Raw genomic sequence first — 22,884 nt, 5'->3', positions numbered from 1 at the left:
AAAAAACGTTAATCCGGAGGTCCTTGGTTCAACATGTGTACATAATACTGTACTTTTGGTAATGTAAACGTTTATTGTTATTTTCTGAACACAGCATTCTGTACAAAGAAGACTTGACATATTGTTGTGTATTTGTAGGCTACATCATTCATTTACCAGGATGGAACTAAATTTACCTATAACAACATTTTTTCAAAGGTAGAGGTACATTGTTCTCCAATCCAGATGAAAATGAGCAAGTGTAAGAAAAAAAAATCAAAATCAAAAATCTCTCATCACTGGATACAAGCCAGAGAGTGTTTGCCACCTACACACTGTCGGGAAAAACCAGCACTAAACCTGTGTTATTCCCATCTCAATTTCCGAAAGAAGAAAAAAAAGACGCTAAAATCATCGGAAGAAATCTGAAGATTTCTGCCTCTGATAGCATCAACATACCGGTTCTTTTTACCTGAGACCACTTTACATCTAGGGCCCTAAAAGCTGGTGCTGTTATGATGTACACCTGATCTTGTTATAAGGACGTAAACACAATACAATACTGGCCGGCTGGAGCACTTTTTTGTCACATCGAGAAGGGCTGCAACCACGCTAGGTAACTGACCTATCCTAACACAGACCAAGCGTAATGCGTGTCGCCTATCACTTCATCACCAACATCTTAGAGGAACATGACAGGTTTTTGTATTGTTTTTTTTTTAAATAACAGAAATCATGTAACGTTCAACAAGAAATGCTCAACATGTACAGTATGTGTGTGTTAACATGTGCACAAAGGTTTGAAGTAGTTTCTAGTATCAGTTAGGGACTCTTGATGTAAACGTTTGGTATTCTGACCCCACTGTTTGTTTTTAAACCTTTTTTGTATTATACAAATGTACATACCTTAAAACCCACCTGTGAAAGTTTAATTTCAAAAGGTGGTAGCGTTTTTGATATATTGCAGAAGATCATGAGCGGTTACATGTATGTCGCAGGAAGGATAATCTGCAATTGGAATGCACAATCTGAGAAGCGTTACTGTCATTAATTCTTCTCAGATTCAAACAGTCGGGGATAATTGTCTCTAAAACTGTCTCCAAATGTATTAAATACTATCCAAAGCTGCTGTGTTTCTTACCAAGCAGGTTTTAATAAGGGAATAATAGGGTAGCTACTAGTTCTTTTATGTTCGTTTAAAACAGGCATGGTCGAATTGCCGTGTGATAAGGCGAGGGCCTTTATCACACGTCAATTCGACCATGCAAGGTTTAAACGACCGTGAAAGAACTAGTAGCTACCCTATCATTCCCATTCATAAATACCTTTTTAGTTAAAAGGCGTAATAAAGTAAGAAACTCTGTAAAACTTATTCGTTTCCGAGTGCTTGAGCTCTGTATGTTTCCACCTCCATGGTATGTTCAGTATACATGTTACATGTACATGTGTATGCGTGTGTTTTCTGGTTCCGTTCGTGTGCATGCGCCTATAGTCTTAGTGCATATTCGCTGGTTTTCCTTTCACACACAGCGCGGCCAACTCACCGACAGCGCCTGCATAACCTGTAACAAGAAACGTCTTGCATCAAGACTAGCGCGGAGTCTCTGCTCACAACCGATTATAAACAAAGGTTTAAACACCCCCACGTGACACGCTCTCCACCAATAGGAATAGCGAAACTGTCTGAGTTATTTATGAATGGCCATTACTTTTCAGAGTCGATAACAAACATAATAAAAGCCTTTTTAAACAAGCATTTATATGTTTATCTTGTGTTTGGTTCAAAATATGACTGTGTGCTTGTAATGCACTGTAAATTATGCTATGTTTTATAAAAGGGTAGGTGGAGTCACCCCACACAACTTTTTTTTTTTTTTTTAGCATATAAATCGTTAAAAACAATATCTAAAAAAATTATTCTATTGCTCAGAAACATATACTCTACTGTTTGAAGAAAAGAAAATCAATTTCCAGGTGACTTTAAATAATGTCCATATAGGTGCTTGCAAATAACATAATTGTGTGTACAAAAGGGTCTTGTATTGATCCATTTTACAAATTCTGACTCTCCCCTTTCCTCTTGACATTGTAAAATTTTTTTGGTCTAGTCCAAATGTATGCAAAGGATTTGACTTCCAAAATGGCGCACTCTGCAGCTGGTGTTTTCCACGCTATGCAACATGTCTTCACTTGCGCTACATTGTTTCATTTCATCTTACGAGTACAACAAGTCACATATAAATGTCATGCACCCATACATCCTAATGCCTTTAATCCATAGTGAAACAGTTGAGTAAGACATGTACACCTACTTAGTCAGTTTCTATTATTTGAATCCATACTTGTTGTCTTTCTATATTTTCTATATATAATGCTTACATGCTTACTGGGTTTTATGTAGATTTCTAATGATTTTTAGAGTAAGCTGCTGTATGGAGTCTACAAATGTACCTCCATGGCTGCTGTCAGCAAGGAGAAATCTTTCAATTCAGAGAAGTGCTTTTTGTTTCCCCACGAAGCTTAGCACAGATCTCTGGGTTTCAGAAGTGCATGGTTCAGAAAATAGTACCAATGTATTAATGGGCTGAGGTGATGATTATGTATACATAACTATAATATCATTTCCTCCTTCATTTTCTGAAAATCATACATTGTAGTATTGACAATTTTGTGAATGTGTCGTCATAATGGGCAAAATTAGGTTTTTTATAACAAAGTGCAATATGAAAATGGGTGAATTGACAGGTAACCTGGAGGCCCACCGGCCAGGGTAACAATATGTGTGTAATGTTTGACTTGATTGAATATGTTTAAGGTGTTATGTGTGGTTATGTCTGATCCCCAGCTGTTGGATTACTCATCTTAGACAGATAACAAGGTTGCATCCTGCTCTGTGAAAACATTCCTATCACACTAAACACTCGCTCACCACTGGGGGGGGGGGGAACACCCCCAAACCATCTCCAAGGAGTCAGTGGGTTGAGTCACCTTTTCACATGTGAAAGTCACCCTCGTCGCAAGATCAAACTTTCTTTCTTAGTCAGTTTTTGTTTTGCGACTCTTTGGGAAATAAAGAGGAAGTCTTGAGAACTGCTTCAGGAACGGAAATTGCCAAGGCATTGTTGGGTTGCGGGTATCACTGCTCTCTAACTGGCTTGTGACTGAATAGTGCATCGTGCCAAACGGCCCCCTGACATTTTTTATCTTTTATCATCGAGGCATTTGATACTTTGCTCTATGAAAAGAGAAAAAGAGGAAGGAGGTTATCTATAAAAGTATACACAAAAACAAAACAAAAGGTGGTAGCCAGCTTCCATTTTGGTGGACTTAATGCAAAGTATATAGTATGGCAGAGGATCTATGTGTATTGTGTGCAGTGGTTGCTTTGCCTGAGATTCGTTTACGTGCTTCTGGCATTTTTATTAGGAGATGTTAAAACAAATGTTTGGATTCCATGGTGTAGGGCCATCTGCCTTGAATGGATTGGAAAGGTGTTGGAAATGAACACAATTAAGACTTTTTTGTAGTATTAGTGTGATAGGCACCCTAGTCACAAGCCGCCATCCCATCCACACAATGCGCAAAGCTGGTGTGATGTGTCTAAGACATTTTTTTGGCCGGCTCAACAATACAGATACAGATTATATATTTTTTTAATATAAGTTTTCAGCAAATTTTGACAACATGTATTTTTAGATCCAGATGCAGCGTTTTGCTTGGTTACATGTCTTTCATGTCAAACTCTCCATAGCTCCTACAGCATCGTAAACAAAAATCTAATCTTTAAATACAGAATGTACACATCTTGTATGCATTATACAGTGTACCATAGTGACAGAACCCATGGATGTACGTACATACATGTACCCCATGTACATGTACATGCACGGAGCCTCCATATCAGAAGCTAATTAGCTGAATACCATGTGTAGGGTACGTACGCATTCCATGGTGTTATTGTGCCTTTTGACATCTTGTGCTATAATACGGCAGGGTTAAAGTTGGCTTGGTAGAATACATTGTACATTGTAGCCTGCATTTGTTTCAGTTGCCATGGCATTGACCTTGGTGAAAGAAAATTTCAAACGTAATAACTTGGAAGGAACGTGTTCTACAGAATGCAATCTGAGGTGAAAAGGATCTGCTCGTTGGTTTCTCTTGCATCTTCTAAAAGACCACATCACAATGACATTGATTTTAGAGAGACTTTGTTCTTGCAGGGAGAATAATATAAGTTCAGGAGAATGGACGAGAAAGTGTAGATTCGTGAATAGAATGTACGAGCCGAAGGTTCGAAGCGAAAGTGTAGATTCATAAAAAATAATCTATACTTTCAACAATAGATTGACGTCACATAAATAGTTTAACATTAGATAATGTGGTTTGCCCTTTACAGGACGTAGAATTAAGGCATTGTTTATCCAGCAAGATATGGGGAGAGAGGGGGTGCAGGAAACCTCTAAAAATCTTAATAAGTTTAGATCAAGTTTCTTAGAGGCAAACATCGATAACTTGACAGTCACACGGTTGCAGACATGTACAACGTAATGGTGAGCTGGAATGTCACTCAGTGTACATGTTGTAAATAGTTGAAATCATTCTGAGGAATGGTCTTTTACATGCAGGATTTTCCAGTAAGTAAGGAGTTGTTACTCGAAAGTATCCAATTGCATCCAAAAGTTTTGAAAATATTGTTTATGTTTGCAATTGTCAGTGTTTTTCTGAAACTTCTTTAATTCGGGCCTGTGATTCATCTTTTGTTTGTGATTTTTATTGACTTTCTTTTTTATTAGGGGGGGGGGGCTAATATCTCTCTAGACAAAAATACAGACGTCATCTCCCCTGGAATGCACCTGGGGGTGGGAGGAGGGGAGGAATCGGCATGTGGACAAAATATTTAAGTTTTTCCAAAGTTTAGAAGGACCCCATCTTTCTGGTTTACACATGTACATGGTTTCACTTATGGTTTCTCAAAGTAGGGTGCATTCTTAACCCTAATCTTTGGATTTTTAGCCGAAGCATGCTGAGTTGAAACAGGGTCTTTGGTTGTTTCTATTGGTGTTTATCTAGGTTCTAAAAGCCCTACTTGAAGAGCGTTGGTTTTCTCTTGATGATTTTGTTTGAAATTATTGCTAAAAAATTTGTAATTTTATTTATTTATTTCTGAAATTTGCACCAACATGCGTTGGGGGAGAATCCTGCTTTGAACCAATGATGTATTGAAATAATAAAAATCAGCAGAAATAATAAATGATTACAGTTCCACATCAGTAATAAATTATGCAAACATTTCTTTTGATTTGATCATAAATTATATACTTCCAAGGATCTTCAGCAGCAATTAGCACCGAGAACCCTTTTATGATTACAGTAGAGACTCTTTCATATCTTAATCCATGGTGGCATCTCATTCGGCAAGACTATAGATTCTTTCTTGCTTTTGTTTTGTGTTCAGTAGCAGAATATAGAGCAAGACAGTTCTCTAAAGAACAAACTCTACCTGACAAGTAGATACGCACATGGTGTTACCGCAAACCAAATAATATACATTCATACACAAACCGTACGAATCAAATTAGTGATAAAATAATCATGTTTTTTATCTTCTTTGAGGAACCCATTGTTATGACAAAACCTTGACAGGAAGAGACTTTTTGTTTCACTTCACCTGCAGAATTCCAGCAAATCTATTAAATAATGGGAGGAAAAAGGAGTCTTTGCGGGAAGAATAAAGTAATTTGAAGGTTGCTGTGTGTAGTCCATTGTTTATGTACCGGGATTGTTGCTAATGGAGCCTGTGGTTGCTAAAATCGTTTCACAAACTGTCCCAGTTAAAAACTGAAGCATCTCTCGTTGTGATGGGTTTTGAATTGTGAATCTGAGTGCACCAACTTAAAATTAAGCTCCTCCTCAAAATTAATGTCAGCAATATTACCTTCTGAAGAAACCGGTGGTCGTTGGTTCAAATCCCGCTCTTGTAAAACCCCAAATAGTTTTAAACAAAAAAAATACCTATTCAGTTTCCCTTTGTGGTTTATAACTTGACTTCTGAAGAATGAAGGGGAAACTCTTAAAATACTGAGTGAAGCATTGGCCTACTCCCTTTCATGAAAATTAAATGAATATTGTAGAAATGAAAAACTACATGTAAATGCTAATATTATTATTATTTGTTATCAATCACATATGACACACAGAATTTAAAAATAGGCCCACCTGTTACATTATGAGGAAAACAAAAGTGAAGAAATAACTTGAAATACAAACAGCAGGTCTTATTGAAATGTACCTCATATAAATTATATTCATTATTATTTGTACAATAAAAGAAGATTGAACAAACAGTGATTAGGTTGAAAAGTTCAAACAAGTACTGTGCTTACATTTATACAATCGGTAAAAAAAAATCTTTAAACAAATTAAGAAAAGACACAATAACACACACACACACACAAAATCTGACCTAGGAGTAAGGCGACATAACACGCAGAATTCTATAATTGCAAATGCATGCCCTGCCCCAGAAGGTTTTGTAACTTTCCGTGGGTAGGGATACATATGTAAATTGTGGGTGTAAGATGCACAGACTTCCATGTAATTCATCAATTTGTCTTAACTGAAGTCAGACCGAATCATCCGTATGAAGTGTCTCTTGCCGTACACGGTATACTTTGGGAGTGGTTACCAGTGATCAAACTTAATGTACGTGTAGGTCACCTTGACACAAGAGATACCTTACACCAAGGCTACCTGGTATTCATCTGCCATGGATTGCACACGCCTGGTGTTAACATTACATATCGTAACTTTACACAAAATTTGCAAAGTGGGATTGGTTTAGTAATGTCACATAATCTGCCCCAAGTGTTTGGTTTCCCTGAAGCAGTCTAATGGTTCATACTCAACACTCGCAGGCCCTTGCGGGATTCACACAGTCTGCCCCTCAGTCTGAAATCTCTGTTCGCTTTTTTAATTTTGAGGGGGGGGGGGATGGACTGGGTAATATGATAATGATTAAATTGAAGTCAAATGCTGTGGTTTTTCTTCATACTGGTACATGTTGTTGTTGAACTTGTTGAAGGGGAGGGGGGTTGAGTAACAATTATTCATTGAGTCAGTACAAGTTTTACGTGTCGCATGTAACGTATTCCATACCCAAGCAATCTGCATCACACATGAAATTTCATGCCGTCAAATCTTTGGTCTCGCTTTTGATGTCAGCGTGGCTTCGTTAATTTCTGAAATGCATCTTTGGAATCCGGTAGAAAGCATATAAGTGAGTGAAGCTTGAGGAGATGATGTATTTCTACCTCCATGGATGTAGATACTGTCGTGAGAATGGGTGCAATGCCTTTGGCTGTTATGGATTACAGGTGTGCGTGTGTGTGTGTGTGTGTGTGGGGGGGGGGGGGGCTGGGTAAGTTCAAACCCGTGGGATCTACATAGAATACAATAGGGCCCCTGGAGGTGTGAAGGTCCCCAGTTGGGAAGTGTGTACAAAACCAATGGGAGCTAAGTGCCAAAAAGTTATTGCCCCTGATCTTGGCCTTGGTGCTCCATCAAAAGAAATTCCCATAGACTTTAAGATTTCCCAATAAAACTTGTCTTTGCAAAAGGAAACTAAGTTTGCCCTCTCAAAGATGAAATTCGGTGCCTGGGACCCTGAAGATCAAATTCAGTTTTTGTGGGAACCTGATTAGGCCCTATCCATATGAAAGTTAAATGTGGTGAAAAAGTTTAAAGCCTCCATCCTTATTTTAAGATGATTTTATTCTGAAATTTGAAACAACAACAATGAGGATTTTGTGCATAGTGCTTTCTTTGATTGAGTAACCTAACAATATAGCATGTATAGGATGAGAAAAATTAACATTCTAATTTTTAATTCAAACAATTCAAGAATGAACTTAACTGAAAAATAAATGGTTGTCAGGATGTCCACTAGTACCAAGCAAGCTTTTGGTCCCCCTTTTTCTAAACCCAGAACCTTCCAGATGTTCAAATTCAGAAAGAAAAGTTACATACCTGAACAAGCTCCGATTTGAATTTAGACTCTTAATGAGCAGAGAACAGCTTTGGTAATTTAATGTTGTGATAGCTGTCAAATGCAATCCTACAGTGTACAATAGGGTGTGCAGTGGCCAAAGGCTGTTTTTTGGGGACTAAATATCCCCCTTGGTTAAAAGTAGTTTTAATATAATACGGGCCAGTTTAACAGATGATGTGACAGCTGATGTCACATGGCCAATAGTCATCCATCGTCAAGTGCCTACCACTACGCCGCTTGCAATTTCTCACAATTTCTCGTTGACGGGAGTCGACAGTGTGTGAGACATGCGGGGCCCAATTGCACAACAGCTGTGATTAAATGTATCTATTTATTTCCTAATTTCTCCCTTTCTGTTTCTCTCCATCTCTCTTTTGACCCCCTTTGGCAGTTCCCTGAACACGATTTCTACGGAGTGTCTGACAAGATTTTACTGTTCAAGCATACTCCGGGCGACACCTATGCGCTGCAGCCCATCACCTGCACCAGTGATATCCCAGATGGCTCACTCATCGAGGCGGTTCTATCAGGTACATGTATGACCAATATCGTCCTCATATTTTGAACCACAAATAAATAAAATGCGGTTTTATGGAAAGGGAGTGGGGGGGGGGGGGGTGTAGTGGATACATGTACCTTATATACCTCATTTAGATGAATAGGGATCTTGGTATGGTGTATTAATGTGGACCTACTTTTCCCTATTGCTTCTCTTTTTGGAGTTAATTACGCAGGCATTTTCTGGAGAAAGCGTGGTGATGCTTGATGTAGGTCGGGTAGTTTTATTTCTTTAAATTTTGACTTTTTTAGGCAGTCTACAATTTCATGAGTGTGCTTTTAAGTGATTGGTAAAAATAATGTGGAAGTATTTGGAGTGGACTTATTTCTTTGTTTTATTTAATGAACTGTACATGTAGGTGGAGTTCATGAATACATACTGCAAACAGTTTCACAAGTGCACAAACCTACAAAAACATCTTATCTTCTGTGGTTTACCTTCAAGTAAAATAATTATCCTTAGGATTTCAAGAAAATTTTGTATAAACTAATGTAAAGTAATGTATCTTTACATACATGTGTAAAAGACCTAACCTTAAAGGAATACGTTGCCTTGGATCGGTTGAGTTGGTCTTCGAAAAGCGTTTGTTATAAAATGTATACATGGTATGGGTAGAAAGATGTTTTATAAGTGGAATATAATGATCCACAAACATGCCTCGAAAATACACAATTGTCCTTTTACCTCGTCGAAAACCACGCAATTTCGAGGCAAATTTGTGTGAATCATTGTATTCTACTTTTAAAACATCTTTCTAACCATGTATTTTATAGCAAACACTTTTTATAGACCAACTCGACCGATCCGAGGCAACCTGTTCCTTTAAGACTGCACACTCTTCTAATGTCATGCTCCGATCCAAAAATCTGGAAGAAAAAGTCTGGCACATTGAAAATGAGAAACCATATCCTTAAAACTTTTTTTTGGATGTCTGTGTTTCTCCCTCTCTCTCTCTCTCTTATTGGAAGATGAACATTTAGCATTTAGAAATATTTACAATGTGAGTTCTTGTTATTGACGTCTGACTTGAGATTGGTACCATGGGATGAATGGCTCAACTGCACTCGAGGCGAGCTGAAACATTGTCAGAGAAGTAGATCTTCTATTGGAAAAGGGTTTCTAAGGTGGCTGAAGTGGTGGAGGAAACGAAATGCTACTTCCACCGGGAGGAGACTCTGACATTTTAACCCGTTTGATCTGAGTGTAAATAGAGACCTTGCGGACGGCTAGTTAAATTGGGGACTATTTTGGAGTGATTCTTGTCTCTGTTTGTTAAATGCGCAGTCCGGAAATTTAATCGCCTGGTTTTTATAAAAAATGTCTTAAAACACTAACATGTGAAAGTTACATTAACATGGATGCTAACTTGTGGGTAAGCATACATGTAAGTAATTGTTTGTTTTTAACAATTAAGAAAGGATACAAAAGTTTACCACTTCATATCTGTGTTCTTAAAATATGTTTATGAGCCGACCCATGGTACTATTTATCAGAGCTTTCTGGAGCTTAGACAACAAAAATTAATGTTCTCATTATTAGCACCAAGATTTTATGTATCATCGATGAATGCCACTTGTTCACCTCAAATGACAAATTGACAAATTCAATTTACAAGTTTGTGGGTGTAATACACCCCCATTCCCAATCCAGGGATTGCCGGGTTGCCCCCCAAAGTGGGCGTTCAGGTTAAGGATTGTGGGAGTTTTTAGGGTGGGGGTGAATTGTCAGTCTTTCAAAGCTTTTGAGTACACAAACCTATACGATTGTTGTTAATCAAAGAATTAGCTTCAAACACTGGCACAGAGGAAGGGGCTTCATTATCGGGAGGCCAGGGGAAAGTTTATTTCTTCCCAGAAGTATTCACCCCTCTAAAGAAATTCACAGACTTAACTCTTGAGAACCACCCCAACTCATTCAGAGATAACCATTACATGGTGTTACTGCAAACCTTTACTACATGTATATACTGACTTAAAGGATTTGGGTACTTTTTGTAAGACAAAACACAATGTCTACAGATTTACATTAAACTTACACCGTTTGAAGATAATGATAATAGGAAGCAGACCTTAACATATTAGATGCTGAGGTGCTGTAGTTTTTTTTAGAAATGAGTAAAACAATGTCATGAAAATAGGTTTTTACATGCTAGAAAAATTTCCCATGATCACTGAGAAAAAAATCGTTTTCATGACATTGTTTTACTCAATTCTCACAAACTACAGCACCTAGGCAAGTAGTATTTCCAGGGAAGCTTTCTACTATCATTATCTTCAAACTGTGTAAGTTTAATGTAAATCTGTGGACATTGTGTTTTTTGTCCTAAAAAACTCTTGTTGTCCTCTTTGGTGGAAACTTTTGGGCTTTATAACAATTTGATGCCTTTATACCTCATGTCGTAATCAAGCCTGATACTTCACAGAGGCATTGAAGGCGATTGCCTCCATGCACTCTGGTCATTGCCTTGGTGCCCTGGAAGTGCTACAGTAGAAATTACCAATTTCCTCATGCATGGGTGGTCTTTTCCAAGGAACGAATGCCTTGGTGCCTCGTGCCCTTATTAAAAAACAAAGCATACAGGCCTGCGTTTTGCTCAGTAAATGGTTCGCTGCTGATAAACATTATTTTCAGACTTAAAATGCTCCCAATGTAGATGTAGAAGGTAAAGCTAAATTATTCAACAGACTATGCTGAACTTAATACTAATACTACTTATCTTGATCTGTACAGAGACATGCATGCAATTGCTACAATGCCTCCCTGGTATTTTGCCTTGGTTCGTACAATGGAAACATACTTGTTTCTTATCGGAGTGTAGACTTGATGACAAGTCGTTATCGCTGCCCCTGACACACATTCTGTCGTTCATGCAACAATCACAGTGTGATTATCGTTCATGCAACGGTCGTAGGTAGCGCCACGGCAAGATCCGTCAGCCACTGACTCACACACTTGTACTGGGATTGAGGATGTGTGTACCGTCCCCGTAACTACACTGCGCGAAACCATTACCAACTTGATTTCAAGACTAATCGGAGTGTTGTTCTTGGTATCTGACTGTTGCAAGCAAATAATTATTTTTTGATGCTGATAATGAAATGCCTTGGTTTGGCAGCGAGTGTGCATGAAACGACACAGTTCATTACAATGTACATGTACAGGTGTACAGCACAACATAAAGCTAAGGGTGTTAACTGTTGTCATCACATGGCCCTGTCTCAAGGTGTCCAGCTATAGACCTTTATCTCGCTGTCACCATCTTGGTCATGTTATCACCATCTTGGTCATGTTCCCCATTTCTCATAACAGTAATGAATGCTAACATTCATTGTGCATGGCACCAGACTGTTATTTCGTCCAACCTCAGTTTGGAATGAAGTAATAAAGGTCTATATGATACAGTGTAGAGAACCTAGGACTTGACTTGATGGATCGGGCAGGCTAAGCACACAACCACCTGGGGTATTTCTGGGTGGGTGACTGCCTTAATAACTTGTGGGTGGATGTGATGCTATTTATGTTTATAAATGTCATCAACCGGGAGGATGTACTCATCTATAGCATCAGAGTTACTGTTACAAGGTGGATTGTGGTTTTTCTCTGTACCTTCTTATTAAGTCAGGCATGGTAATGATTCTGTGAATATTTCATACAAGGTATTTTGAAGATGGCGTCAACACCAAATACTGTGTGTCTCCTACAAGTTGTACAATACACCAACAACAATGTATATTAATAGATACATGTAGCAAGCACAAGTACATGTAGGGTTGATGATTTGTTGCTCTCACACCGTTTATTGCCTCAGTGCCCTTTGGAAATGTTCCACTACAAAAGAGCTAGCATTGGCAGCTCTACACTTCACACACTTCTTCACTCACATTTCAAATGTCAAAACCTTTGTTCTAATCGCTTGAACCTCCCCCTCCCCCCCCCCCCCCCACAACAAAAACCAGGAGGGAATTTTTTTGTAAACATGACCAACATGAACAAGCTTCAAGAGCAGTCCTTACAGTGGCATATAAAACTTTCTCATTGTTGAAAAATAAACGTGCTGGTTGGCATGGACTGCCAAATGTTAGCAAAACATTCAATGGTGTTAATACACAATCTGATAAAATTCCACATTTCTGCAAACTTTCATTTGAAAAAAAAAAACATCCTATGGTTGTTTTTTTGTTTCCAACATATTCAACACTATTTTTGATTATTGGTGTAACATTGACACAAACTTTGGCTCTCTGTTTTTGCTTTGAGTTTATGTGTATGGCTTCACATAATTTTGCCAACCTTGGTCAGCGAAAACTTGTCTGGTGATGTTGCCTGACGATCTCTAGATTCCATTCTTTCATTCATTCAACCCATGAATAGTCCTCTCTGGAAGAACTTTTAAAGTCAATCTGGTTACCAAAACTTTGCTCTGGAAAGCATTTACTGATAACATAGGATTATGAAGCATAAAGAAAAAAAGGAAGAAAGAAAACAAAACACTAGGTCATGTAGGTGTTTTGACTGGACCGAGACCTCATCGCTCATGGACCGATACACGCACATGTATCTTTCTGTACTGCTGCCCCTCGTCTTTCCAACAGCCTTCCTCACAACATTCACTCTATTTCCACCCTCACTCACATCATTGAAGTTGCGTATTACAAGTACAAAGTTTGTTTTTCTTTTTTCTTTTTTACCCTTACACCGATGTTTGTTAGCTCTGTATTCTCAGTACTTTCCCGAGTCCTGTGAAAAAAATATCACGGGCATATTTCTCAGCTGGTATTCGAACCCATGACCCTTGCAATTCTAGAGCAATGTCTTACCAACTAGACTATTGAGGTTGCCCGATAGCTAGAGGCAGTTTTGGCAGCGGGTACCGCAACAATATAATAGATGCTAAATTTCGGTTGGGGATAAAGATTGTTAATTTCTTTTAACTTGACCATACACCGATGTTTGTTCATTAGCACTGTATACTCAGTACTTTCCCGAGTGCTGTGAAAAAATATCACAGGCATGTTACTCGGGTGGCATTTGAACCCACTACCCTTCTGGTCTAGAGCAGTGTCTTAACAACTAGACTACCGAAGTTGCCTGGTAGCTAGAGGCGGTTTGAATCCTATGTTTTGGCAGCGGGTACCGCAACTGATATAATAGATGTTAAATTTCCATTGGGGATAAAGATTATTAATATTTTTTTTAATTAACCATACACCTGATGTTTGTTCGTTAGCACTGTATACTCAGTACTTTCCCGAGTCCTGTGAAAAAAAATATCACAGGCATAATTACAAAGTTTAGTTTAAATATCTTGATATTTTTCTGTAAATTGATCTTTTTTGTCGCGCCTTGAGTGACTACTTTTTAAGCAGATTTGTTGCACTTTACTAGTCTTATATTATATTTTTAATTCAACTTAGTCAACACCTGATAATGTCTTGATGATGTCAAGGTTATGTCACTACAGCATCTACTCTGCAGCTGTGGCAATGTGTAAAGTATGTCTTTGTCAGTGAACAACATGCTCACACAGTGTACAACATGCTACATTTTAGACGATTTTGACTAATCTGGTTGCTTGCACCTTTAAAGGGTCTAGTTACTTTTTGACAGAAAACACAATGTCCACAGATTTACACTAAACTTACACAGTTTGAAGATAATAATAGTAAAAAACTTCCATGAAAATAATACTTGCTGAGGTGCTGTAGTTTTTGAGAAATTAGTAAAACAATGTCATTAAAATTCTTTTAGCATGTAAAAACGTATTTTCATGACACTGTTTTACTAATTTCTCAAAAACTACAGCATCCAGTAAGTAACATTTTAAGGTACGCTTTCTACTATCATTATCTTCTAGCGGCGCAAGTTTAATGAAAATCTGTGGACATTGTGTTTTGTGTTTCAAAAAGTAGCCTAATCCTGTAATGGATACTAGCGATAGTTCAGTCAACTCAAATTTAATCAATTGTACCAACAAAATTCTTTCGACGAAAAACAGGCCATACAAATCTTTTGTTTTTTTGTTATCACATTACAGTTTTCTGTTTGAGATTTGTTATTGTTTTTGTGAACATCAGATTTTTCAAACTCTTTGCACAGCGAGCACATATTTAGTGTAACAACTAGTTAACGGCCTGACGTTTCGACCATAGCAGAGTCTTTCTTGAAGGTTAAACAAAAAGGAATAATAAAAGTGTAGATGATAATAAAAGTGGATGACCATTTTGTATGTGTTCTTTTTTCAGCCACTGCGACCGTGGAAGATAGACAAATCCGACCTCACACACTCTATGTGCACTCCTACAAGAGTCCAACCTTCTGTGACTTTTGTGGACAGATGCTTTTTGGCCTTGTCAGACAGGGCCTGAAGTGCCACGGTAAGTTTCCATTTCAAGAAAAACCGGTACACATTAAAAAAATTTAAAAAATTACTGAAAAATTTGGGTTGTACATGAACATGGATGTTGTACATGTATGATTGTTTTGTGTGCACGCTGTGACATATATGTAGTGTACTATGGAGGGCATACTAATTACAGCTTTTATTATTTTTATTTTAAAAATATTTTTGGGGAACAGGCCACAAAATAACCCACCCACAGGAATTGCCGTGCTGGCTGTGGTGCCCTTTGCAAAGGTCCAATTATACACATTGACATTTCCTCATAGAGTTACCCATTACCACAGGTAAATTGCTGTGCCCCTGCAAGAGTGAAGTTCAAGGCCTGAGTTAATGTTATAATTTGTTTGCTTGTTTGTTCATGTGTTGTCAGACTTCATTTTTTACCCTTGCTGTATCATTGGTAATATCAGCCAACAATTTTGGACTGTATTCATATTTGACCTCAACGTGACCTTTGTGAAAGATCAAGATTTTTATCTCTAATAATTATTTTTAAAAACTGAAAGCAATTTTTTTAATTCTTACATGCCCTTTTTATTTACAACTTATTTTCCTGATTCTTCCTGGGTCTTCAAAACAAAGACTACTTTCTTTTGTCTTTTTGTTGCTTCATTTGCTGAGAAAAAAAAGTTGTCGGCCGCGTTAGGAGAATTTTTGAAAGATGATGAATTAAGAAACATGCAGGCCCAAAACTGACAAGATAGTGTTGGTAAATGTCACTGTTTATAAAAGACAAGCAGAACTGTGTTTTACTGATGTGTCATGTCCTTTTTGATACAATGCCAACTTCTTCCAATGGGCAAGTTAAGAAAAGTTAGTGTCTCGGTCAGTTTTTATGCCCGGTAGATAAATATAACAGGTTATTGTTTGGTTTCTTTCAATTTCTATTACTTTTAATACTTGACAATCAAATAGGCCAGCCATTGCATTAAAGTAGGTCCCTGGAAACTGGAATCAATTGAAAGTGTATTTAACTGTATGTGAAACAGATGTTGTGTATTGATAAATTGCATCCAATATTATCATTTGGCGAGCATCATGCTCACTTTGAAAACTGTAAACACACGCAGTTTTACCCAGCGGATGACTTGCTTGTTTTGTTCAACGCATCTATTTCCTCATACTGAACACCTGTATGTCTGGTCTGAAATGTAAATGGTCTCAATATGTGAAACTGTTGGCCGTTTTTCCTTTCTTTTTTCTTTTTCTTCACTGTCCTCTTGAGCCAGGTAGACCGTAGTACACACAATGACATGTGCTGAATTACAAGGATTTTAAAATGTGTTGGCCAGCTGCGATGTGTACGACCATGTTTTTTATTTTTTATTTTCAATCCATAGACGTTAAACCAATGTTTGTGTCTGTTGCCAGCTTGACGTATATATTTATCCCTTAAAAAAAAATATATTTCAAAAGTATGAGAGTTTTACTTATGGAGTTGAATCTTGTGTGGAATAAGATGAAGGCAGTGGACTCTGTTGCCCTGGTCTTGGCCTTGCTGCACTTTTAAAAGTTTATCCCACAGGCTATAAGATTATCCAATCAAAGTGCCCTTTGCAAAATGAAAATGGCCTCCCAAATATGAAATCCCAAGCCTGCAGAATAAAAGTTTGTCTACTCTTGTCTCCTTATGCAGTGCAAACAACAAATTTCCAAAGCCTTTCATTAGAAACTCAATCTTACATGCATTTGCGTCTGGGTTCTGAAATTAAAAACATTACTGCTGCTGCAATTTGTACATCTTGAAAAGTGATTTCCAGCTAAATGTGTAACATGTAGCATGTGGAGCTTTTACCAGAGATTTATAGCATCCCCAAATTATTAATAATAGTAATAATATTTGCCATTTATAATGCGCCATGTCTGTCTAAAAGGAGAGATGCAGTTCAAGCAAGTTGGCCTACAATGAGTTACAAAGAATTAAGCACAAAAATAAGTTTTCGAATGAGTTTTGAAGAAATGTGTTGCCTTGGTGGTACCAGCCCAGTTATGTTACGTTTTATGTTTGTTTCTGCCAAAATGGCATTCAATATTGCATTGACTGAGTGTGAGTTGTTCCCTGGTTATTACCGCTTTGACACTATTCAAGTTGAATTACATTTAAAAACATAATTTTTTTTGTTTTTTGGAGATAGTGATACATTGATCATGTTGTTAACCCTCACACTTTGTTTCTCTCTCTTTCTTTCTGTAAGGTTGTGGCGGTAATTATCATAAACGCTGTGCATTTAAGATTCCTAATGACTGTACCCTGTCTAAGAGGCGTCCTTCTTCGGTGGCCTATAGCTCAGCCAGTCTGCCTTGGTCGTCATCTGAGATGAGTCTGTCAAGTGAGAACAACGACTCCATGGTAAACAAATTGTTGACCTCCACTTTCTAATTATTTGTGCAACATTTTTTAATTTTATGTTAAATCTTCGGACATAACTCCGGCAGGGGCTGTCCTGGGCAAGGAAAAAGTTTTGTTTCAAATTGTCCTCAAAGCGATGTGCCCTCCCAAGTGGCATATATGTGGGACATTACAAAAATATAGAAAATAAAAGTATGAATATAAAAATAGACCAGATAAAATATTTTATTACAGAACAGTACATTAATTAAAAAAATCGCCTAACAGACAGAAATATAAGGGCAAGATAATGACAAAGGACTAGCACTGAACACTACAATACCATCAATGAAAACACCCAAAACAAAATGTCCCCTCCCCAACAAACCAAGAGGCAAACCATGTTTTACAGGCTAAATCTGCACCAGTCTTAGCTTAAGATAAAGTGTCTTGCTTTTAAAGGCTTATAAGGCATTTAAAAGTTTCACTCAGGATTTTAATAGGATCTTGGACAGTACACAAATTGTCCTTTCACAGGAGGGAAGCAAAACTTCACAACCTTGCTGCAATTTAGCAAGGGACCTTGCTAAATCGATCTCGTGTGACTGGGCTTTTGTGTTACTATCTTCAGAAGCTGTTCAGTTCCTGTTTAGCATGTTTAGATGGACAGAACACATGCCTTATCATTTTGTTATTCTAATATGCCTGACATGTTTATTAAGATCTTCACTATAAATGATACAAAGGGAAGGAAGTTTTGAAAATAATAGAACAAAAAAGATCCAGAGGATTGAAACCCTCATCAATGTATTGAAAAGTACCCTGTTTAGTTTAAGACAAAGGCTTGTTTCGTAAGACGGCATTGAGAGCAAATCGGTATGAGGAAGTGATACTACATGTGGTATGAAAGAACTTTGGACAACAAATAAACCCATTCACTGGCAGAAAGAGGAGTGGTAGCGATGCTGGACAGGGGGGGGGGGTACATGTACATTTGCAAATAATGCAAATGTAGAAAGCAAGGAAATAACGTGCAATTGTTTATGCTGTTAAAAGTTTGAAGTTATCTGTGTAAGAATTGTATGGAAGGTTTGGAGTTCACAGATTGTGAGATGAATTTAACTCTAAAGAGACCACGCATTTCTGTATGATTATCGCCTTACGCCCAGCCATTACTAAATTCGCTGATTTTTGATCATGTTCTTTTACCAGTAAAATGTATAAAATTCAACAGAACTTTTTTTGGTTTTTAGTCAGAATGGTCACTAGTAAAACAAGGAAAACTTTTCAGTTCAGGCGCGATCTTTACTTTGACCTTTTTGATTGAGCGTAAGTCGAGGGTTGCGGCCACTTTTGAGAACACTATAGTCCAGAAAGGTTGAGCAGTTCAAATGGTTTTCCCACCCAAAAAAGAAAAGATTTAAAGATTTTGCAGTACAGCGTAGCATGAATAACAAAAATTCTGTTATTTATTACAAATGACAGTTTGTTAATGTCCAAGAATTATTTTCTTTCCTGAAAGGGGCTGTCTCATTATCTGACCATGCTCAGAGCAGTCATGTTGCTGTATATGGAATTATGAGCTCTCACCAAGTAACTACACACTCACGCACCATCCATATCATATCTGTGCGCGTGTAGTAACTAAATGAGAAGTCACACATGTATATTATTTACATGTTATACCATGTACAGCCACAGGCCAGTTTTGATCGTGACGAAAGAGCCCCTTTAATTGGATCTTGAATTAAAGGTTGCTATTCAATACTCCAAAGAAACTTGTTGCGGGAAGTGTTTCCCTTTTAACCTTTTTCAACTGGTTGGGTTTATTACAATACGCAAGTCTTCACCTGTATTCATGTGTTTTTAATCACAGTATGGGTAAAATGATAAAGACTTCTTTTCTCACAAGTTATATAATCAGCGGTGACCCTGTGGTTAGTCTGGAGGCCAAAGGCTAGTCAAAACACCCAATCTTTCTATCCAATTAGTCCTGTCTACAATGTAGTTAATTACTTCCTTTGGCAACATTTAAACCACTGTCTGATTAATGACGATGCCGAAACATTTGCTATTGATACAAGTAAAAATATAGAACAAAGAAGAAGTTAAAGGATTTGAGGCATTGTGAGGTATCGCCATGTGTGTATCTACTTGCCAGGTAGTGTTCGTTCTTAAAGAACTGTCTTTCTTCATTCTACTTCCGCCCGGGTAGTAGTTAAAAAGCAGGACAATTCTTTTCAGAACTGAGAAGTCTCCCGATAAAGAAAGACACTTCTCTAAGAACAAACTCTACCTTGCAAGTACATTTGTAGATACACACATGGTGTCACTGCAAAGTACGTAAAGAAGAAGCTTGCAGACTTCCGAAATGACAAGCTATGTAACTGCCTGAAGGAAACAAACTCACTCACAAACTTAAATAGGTTACTTCATTTATATTCAAACACATTGAGACTCGAAAGGTTTGCGGTAACACCATGTAATGACTATCTCTAAATGAGTTTGGGTGGTTCTGAAAAGAACCGTTGGTTTCAACTCGGCCTTTTGATCTATGCTCTTACCATCTTCTGGAGTAAAGAAGACGATCAGAGCATACTGATCGAAACGTTGAGTTGAAACCAACGGTTCTTTTCAGAACCACCCCAACTCATTAGAGATAGTCATTACATGGTGTTCTGATGTTACCGCAAACCTTTCCATATCCAGTGTTCTCCACACACGTAAATTGGGAGGGCAGGCCGCCCTCCTAAAATTTAAGCCGCCCTGCCAAAGAATTGGCCGTCCTGCTAATTAATAAGATCAAAAGAGTACCTGACAAGCTCAATCGACTTCAAAACTACAGCATCAGAAATGCAATTGTAAACAAACGTTAAAACACGATGTACACATGGCAACATGGTTCATAGTGCACACACACCACGCACACCGTCGACGTCGCCGCCGCTAGCATGGAAATGCCCACTGCATGCACAGTACATGAACAGTCTCAATGCCTCAAAACCTATATAACTTGTACTTTATTTTTACTGTTTTAATTTGAAGATACAGTTATCCATTTCCTAAAACATCTCACATCAAACTAATTTTGTTCCTTCCCTACCCTCCACCTTCAGACGTTGCTTCTATCAAAGACAGACAGCTACAAGGACAAGCGGTCGCCGTCGTGTGGAGGGCGCCCTCTATGGGTAGAGAAAGCAGTCGCCAGCCGGATCAAGGTACCACACACTTTTGTGGTGCATAGCTACACCAAGCCAACAATATGCCAGTACTGCAGGAGGCTCTTGGTTGGGTTATTTAGGCAAGGAATCCAATGTAAAGGTGAGTCACCAAGGCCCAATTTAATAGAGCTGCTTAAGCACAAAACGAATGGATTACCAGCCAAATGACATCGTGTGTACATAATCTGTGACTGGCTCCCTGCTTATTTGTGCTCGGCATACATTTGATTGTGCTTTAAAAGCATCACCCTCTATAAAATTGGAGACACCAAGTATGGTATTGGATATAAAGTTTAGGTTACCCTAGCCTGAACATCTGATGTCACACTTCGAGGCTTGTAAATATCGCCAGAGACCGACCTCCAAACCCGAGTGTACATTCACCTTCACCTTTATTCATTTCACATAGAGATATGCAGTCCAGTTCTACACCAACATTACATGCAAGTACAGTACATCCGTATGCATGTACTGTCATGCATAATACCACACACATAACAACATGCAGACGACCGAAAGTAAGCTTTCCATATCTGTGTTTTTATTGGTTGTTCGAGGTGACCTCAGACCAATCAAAACAAACCCAGCTACGGTAGCTTTTAGTCACTGCATTTATCCAGTGATATCATTGTATCCAATGGAATCACTGGATCTAGCAGCAGGGACCTGTCTCTACCTTTTCGGACAAAGACAGGGGCCCAGTCTAAGATTACCTCAGGGAATTATTCTTCAGGGAATTAACTTTCTAGGCTGAACTGCTGATTGCCTCTTTTTTGGTTTCTAAGCTGTTCCATTGAAATAATGAAAAACACAGAACAAAGTGTTGCTGTGCCTTGCGCTTTCCTCGTTGTTTTTGACAAGTTGTTTTTGGATTACTGATACTCACTTTGGATGTGTCATAAACTCTAGTCTGCCTGACTCCAACCTCCTTCCCAGGGGTAATCGATCTAGACCCGATGTTTTTTCCCAGCATGCCTTGCTCAATCATAACCCCTGATTGGCAAATTTAAACGTGCTATATGCTAGCATTGAATATATTCAATCTTGTCTACGCGAGCACGCATGTCTTTCGTCTTGAATAATGTTTTTGTTTTTTAAAAACGTATTAGTGTCATAAAAGGCGGGCGTGATCAGCATGCAAATATCTTAAAACGACGCGCACACGCACTTGACATCTTAGGGATAACCAATTTCCTGGGCCAATCAGCGTTGTTTCCCAGTACATCCCTCCCAGGGGTTAGTGCAGCGAGGTATCGTTACAGCACGCTGCCCATGGTAGCGAGGCTAGCCTGACTCCTTCAAAATAAATCAAAATATTTGCAACATCGATGCTTGTTCAACATGTGCCTGCATCAGGGGATTCTACAGACACTTTAGGCTTGAGGCACGAGGCACCCTACACAACTCATATCAGTTTGTTGTTAAGGATTGAGGCTGCATGCATACTTCCCAAACTCTTATCAGTTTATATTGGGAGCTTTTTAAGCATTTGGCTTCCTACACAACTCCAATAGACCGATCTAGTAGGCTCGTTGCGTTATGATTGGTCAATAGGCGATGGTGCAGAGCTTAATAGATCGGTCTAATGAGGCAGTAGCCATACTACATATAAACCCATATCGATTCATTTTGGAGGATTGAAGCAAAACCTCAAAGCTTTCTCAATGATCTCGAATGAGTGAAGTTAGAAAATGAACCAAATGGTTATTTTTGTTTACTTGTTTTGAATTTAATTGTGAATCTCTTTCGCCATAAACGAGCTTCGGAAGTCCTGTGGGAAGCCAGATACTGTGAGGCTATATTTATCCGAACGTCTATAAAGACTGGCAGAAACAGCGTTTTACTCTTGTTCTTAGTCTAAGGTTTGACATGTTGTAGTCTTGAACTTTCTTTTCTGTGTCTTTTTTTGTCGTTTGGTTTTGGGTTTTTTACAAAGTCTTATTAGGATTTCTTTGTTGTAGGCCTTCTGCAATTCTATTTCAGTCTTGCTCTCTGATGATCATTTTGTAATGAGACAAGGGTTTCATCTTTTGTCTGTATTTGGGTTAGGGTTAGTTTTTTCCACTTATGTCTATGATGCTGTAGTTTACTTCACATTTACGTCAACTTTGATTTGAGCTGAAGTGTTGATTATAATCATCACAGATGAGACCTAGTGAATAGAACATGGTGTGTTTTTCTTCAAATAAAACAATGATCTCTAAAATACTTCTATAGCTCCTTAGAATCTATAACTCCAGAGGGTTACACCTGTACAGTGTACCAAGAGGTCGTAATGTTGTTATTTCAGAGTACATGTACCTCCTAAAATCTGGATTCCACTATCAGACTATTGACTCCAATCCCTGA

General features: G+C 38.2%; 1 protein-coding gene across 2 annotated transcripts in view; it reads left to right on the top strand.

Moving 5' to 3' along the window:
* Positions 1 to 8,401: 8,401 nt before the first annotated feature.
* Positions 8,402 to 22,884, top strand: part of LOC117289170 (serine/threonine-protein kinase D1-like) — a 40,011-nt gene continuing 25,528 nt past the window's right edge. The window contains exons 1-4 of one of the 2 annotated variants that reach the window (XM_033770177.1): positions 8,402 to 8,556; positions 14,828 to 14,959; positions 17,181 to 17,335; positions 20,431 to 20,635. In XM_033770177.1, the coding sequence (XP_033626068.1) occupies positions 14,920 to 14,959; positions 17,181 to 17,335; positions 20,431 to 20,635 (400 nt within the window). In that variant the 5' untranslated portion in view covers positions 8,402 to 8,556; positions 14,828 to 14,919. Of the gene's footprint in view, positions 8,557 to 14,827; positions 14,960 to 17,180; positions 17,336 to 20,430; positions 20,636 to 22,884 lie in introns of those variants that run through there. The other variant, XM_033770171.1, reaches the window with a different exon arrangement.

Source organism: Asterias rubens, chromosome 1 (genome assembly GCF_902459465.1).
Source record: "Asterias rubens chromosome 1, eAstRub1.3, whole genome shotgun sequence".
Classification (NCBI taxonomy): Eukaryota; Metazoa; Echinodermata; class Asteroidea; order Forcipulatida; family Asteriidae; genus Asterias; species Asterias rubens.
The sequence above is the reverse complement of the archived record's forward strand: the minus strand, read 5'-3'. Positions and strand labels throughout refer to the sequence as shown.